The sequence below is a fragment of the Otolemur garnettii genome, unplaced genomic scaffold (assembly GCF_000181295.1).
Source record: "Otolemur garnettii isolate 467f Iridium unplaced genomic scaffold, OtoGar3 scaffold00125, whole genome shotgun sequence".
Taxonomy (NCBI): Eukaryota; Metazoa; Chordata; class Mammalia; order Primates; family Galagidae; genus Otolemur; species Otolemur garnettii.
The window spans coordinates 1,218,131-1,222,396 of NW_003852520.1; the positions used below are offsets into that span (position 1 = coordinate 1,218,131).

A 4,266-nucleotide genomic window follows, 5' to 3' on the forward strand; every position below is an offset into this window, starting at 1 on the left:
AAGGTCACTGGGTGTTAACTCTGCAAGGGCAGCTCAAGGTCACTGGGTGTTAACTCTGCAAGGGCAGCTCAAGGTCACTGGGTGTTAACTCTGCAGGGCCGGCTCAAGGTCACTGCGTGTTAACTCTGCAGGGACAGCTCAAGGTTGTCTATTCCAGACTCTTCCTTCTCATTTATGCCATTGGCTTCACCTTTGTCACTGGAGGAAACAAACTAGAATGTGAAATGTAGTATTTAAAATAAGAGTCTTAAAATACCAATGCTTTAAGAAATTGTACCCCTGAAGTTTAGAGCCAGGGTATGGTGTGATGGGCTCCATGTGGGCTGAAGAGACTGTTGAGAGTTTGTAGCCAGAGGTGCTGCTTCCTCGGCCGTGTGAGCTTGAGCAGGCTATTTTAGTGATCAGAGGCTTAGTTTTCTCATCTGTTGGAGCTTGACAGTAATGGATAACTCGGAGTTGATGTGAGGACTGGATGAGAAGATGCTCGCTGAGCACTTAGCACAGAGTGCGGGTCACACGGGGGGACTGGGGCTGCTGTGACCACTCAGTTGACTCTAGGCTTCCAAGCAACCTTGAGATTATAATTTTGCTTCTCATGTACTTACCTCACATAGGTAAATACCTTGTTGTAAATTAATCCGTTGAAATGGAATCTACCCATCGTAATGGCACGGTACGGTTTGGTGACTGAGTAAACAGCTCAGAAATGACAGGAACAGATCTTGAATTACCATCTATGTTCTCCGACTTTGATGATGTATGTTATTAGAATATTCAACAACAATCAAATTTCAGCTACAAATCAAATTAGTGGCTGGGCTCTGTTTTAAGTTCCATCAGAACTAAGTTTACTTTCCCTTCTCTAAACTTTATGAACTCAAAACAGCGAATAAATGTTGGACATTTAAAAAAATATTTACAAGGATGTTTTTTGTATTTCATTTAATGTGGTATTTATATTTAATTTTCTTTTGATCTTACAGGTGTAAAAGGTCAAGTTTTTGATCACAGTGGAAATCCACTGCCCAGTGTAACTGTAGAAGTCCAAGACAGGAAACATATCTGTCCCTATAGAACCAACAGATTTGGGGAGTATTATCTCCTTCTCTTACCTGGATCCTATGTAATAAATGTAAGTATTAACACTAGTTACTGTTATCAAACTATTATAGAACTTCATCATTAGTATAGTGGTGAGGGCATATATATACATTACAGGACTCACACTACTCATCCAGAAGGAATCTAAACTAGGTCTACAAGGCCCCCAAATCGATATGTTCAGATAGATAGGCAGGGGGCTGGGAGAGGTGGGAATGATTGGAACAACCCAGAAAAACCCATGTTTTTTCCTAGCTGGTGATTTTTTTTTAAATAGCTATATCCTGTTTCTTGTGAAATCTTTATGATTTAAAAATGTAACCTTGGCTCAGCACCTGTAGTTCAGCAGCTTAGGATGCCAGCCACATACACCTGAGTTGGCAGGTTCGAATCCAACCTGGGCCTGCCAAACAACGACAACTATAACTAAAAACTAGCCAGGCATTGTGGCAGCTGCCTGTAGTCCCAGCTATTTAGGAGACGGAGGTAAGAGAATTGCTTAAGCCCAAGAGTTGGAGGTTTCTGTGAGCTATGATGCCACAGCACTCTACCCAGGGCAACATAGTTAGAGTCTGTCTCAAAAAAATAAATAAATAAATATTAAAAAATTAAAATGTAACCTTATTAATAATGAGAGTAATTGAGCAACGTAGCAAAAATACTTCCCAGCTTCATGAAATACCATTTAACACTCATTCCATGAAACATAATCTCTACTATAAAAAATAGATTAGTGGGGAGAGGGAGGGAGGGGAGGAGGAGGGAGGGTGATTGGTGGGATCACACCTATGGTTCATCCTATAAGGGTACATGTGAATCTCTCTAAATGTAGAATACAAATGTCTTAACACAATAACTAAGAAAAAGACATGAAAGCAATGTTAACCAGTTGGATGAAAGTATTTCAAATTGTATACAGAAACAGTCCACTATACTCCATGATAGTATTAATGTACACTGCTATGATTTAATAAATAAATAAATAAACTTATTAATAAGAAAAAAATAGATTAGGACAAGTTCCTTAGAATTCATTATAAGTGAAATTTGATTCACAAATTTTACCACGTTATTAAACAACTGATAGACATGTTTTACAATCCCGTTTTTAATCAATGCAAATAAAGTTTGAGTTTTTAAGTCTGTTTTAATGCATATTTCTGAGCCATTTTATCCTGTGAGAAAGGGGTATGAACTAACTTGAGCCTGATTTAGTTGGCCAGATTGTACTGCTTTCTCTTTGATGAGACTTTCTCTGAGAGATTCAGGATTCTGCTGCTTTGCTCTGTGGCGCTGAAGCCACCCTGGTACTGGTTCCGTGCAGAGCTCCACCTGGGAGGAGGCAGTTGTCTCTCCCACAGTACAGACTTAGCATTTCAGTATTTCATCTCTCACCTTGGCCTGCTGATGGGGCTTGGCAACTGCAAATCCTCTTCTTGGGAGTTTCCACTCCTACTGAGAAGGTGGATAGAACTTGAAAAAATCCCAACTCACTGTGACCCTCTACCTAAAAAAGCTCTGTATTTTTCTTCCATACTGTGATATTTTCATTCTATGGGAGGGGAAAGGGTTTTCCATGTACTAAATATACATTATTTTTATGCAATCCCATAAATAAGCCACACCTTTATAGAATCAAGTCATGAATGGTTAATTTCCTATTGATTAGACCACCACAGTGCATGTTGACCACAGGTGTTAGTTCTGGAACAAGATTCGAAGATAAGACTCAGGAAGCTGTAATGAAAGGCTCAAACACATGCCAGTTAGTAGTTTTGTAAATGTTATTCTCTCATTCTTCTCTTTTCACCATATATAATAAAAGCATTTCTCAAGGTCAGGTACAGGGGTTCACACCTGTAATCCCAACACTCTAAAGGTTGAGGCGGGTAGATTGCTTGAGCTCATGAGCTTGAGACCAGCCTGAGCAAAAGGGACACCCTGTCTCTACTAAAAATAGAAAAACTGAGGCAGGAGTCCTCAGTTGGCTTCTTGAGTCCAAGAATTAGAGGTTGCTGTGAGCTATGATGCCACAGCACTCTACATAACTCTGTCTCAATTTAAAAAAAAAGCATTTCTCAGTGGATGTCACATAAAGTTAGTTTAGCATTTGTCTAATTTTTCCTGATTATTTCCTCCACCAAGAAAACAAATCTAGATGAAGATTCAGATTCATGTAAACAAAACCAGGTAAAATCACCGCTTTTTAAGGAAGCAATAGACTTGTACAGTTAGATCAGCAAACAAAATGGAGTAAATTGAGGAAACACTTGGACTTATAAATTATCATGGTATCCAATGAAGATATTAAGTACAGACATGGGACGAAAGGAACCACGGACTCTTTACCTTTGTACTCCATGAAAAGGATGCTGGCAGAATCAGTCAGTCTCCTGACCGCCATCCCCAGACAACGTACCTGTCTCTGGCTTTATTCCATCTTGTAAATCTTTGCAACAGCATTAACAACAACGGTCTCTATCAACGGGCATTGGATACCTAGTGAGGAGCAGGGCCAGGCGGCTGGCAGATTGCTGCAAGCTTTGCGTTTTAGCGGTGGCTATCAGTGTTTGCAGACTTGGCACCACAGAACATCTGAAGTCACTCATACAATTGTTTCTTGTTTCTGCTCAGGTTACAGTTCCTGGACATGAGCCACACCTCACAAAGGTGATTATTCCAGAGAAATCCCAGAACTTCAGTGCTCTTAAAAAGGATATTCGACTTCCATTCCAAGGGCAATTGGATTCTATCCCAGTGTCAAATCCTTCATGCCCAATGATTCCTCTATACAAAAATTTGCCAAGCCACTCAGCAGCAACAAAGCCTACTTTGTTCTTATTTTTAGTGACTCTTTTGCACATATTTTTCAAATAAAGGAAAATCTGAAACTCAACCTCCTTTCCCCACCTGGAATCAGGTATTACTTGAGCTACGCTAGGCTACTGCAGCCCTCTAGTGGGACCTCAGCGGGGTAAACTCCACAATCTTCCCTGAGAAGAGAAATGGATGTTTCCAAACCCTGGAATGATTCAGTCTTGAAGATGAGCAGAAGACTCCCACCTAGCAAGTACTCCTCACTCACACTTACATTAATCCTGAAGTAGTCTTATAATCTATAAGACGGTAAACCTGAGAATCAAAAAAGAAGTTCCTGCAAGAAAA

At 40.1% G+C, this 4,266-nt stretch overlaps 1 protein-coding gene across 1 annotated transcript in view; it reads left to right on the forward strand.

Annotated features, from left to right (window-relative positions):
• CPM (carboxypeptidase M) overlaps nt 1–3,997 on the forward strand; it is an 89,498-nt gene extending 85,501 nt beyond the window's left edge. Inside the window, exons 8-9 of the mRNA XM_012810088.2 lie at nt 984–1,132; nt 3,736–3,997. Coding sequence (XP_012665542.1) covers nt 984–1,132; nt 3,736–3,978 — 392 coding nt within the window. The 3' untranslated portion in view covers nt 3,979–3,997. The remainder of the gene's footprint in view (nt 1–983; nt 1,133–3,735) is intronic.
• Nucleotides 3,998–4,266: the final 269 nt, after the last annotated feature.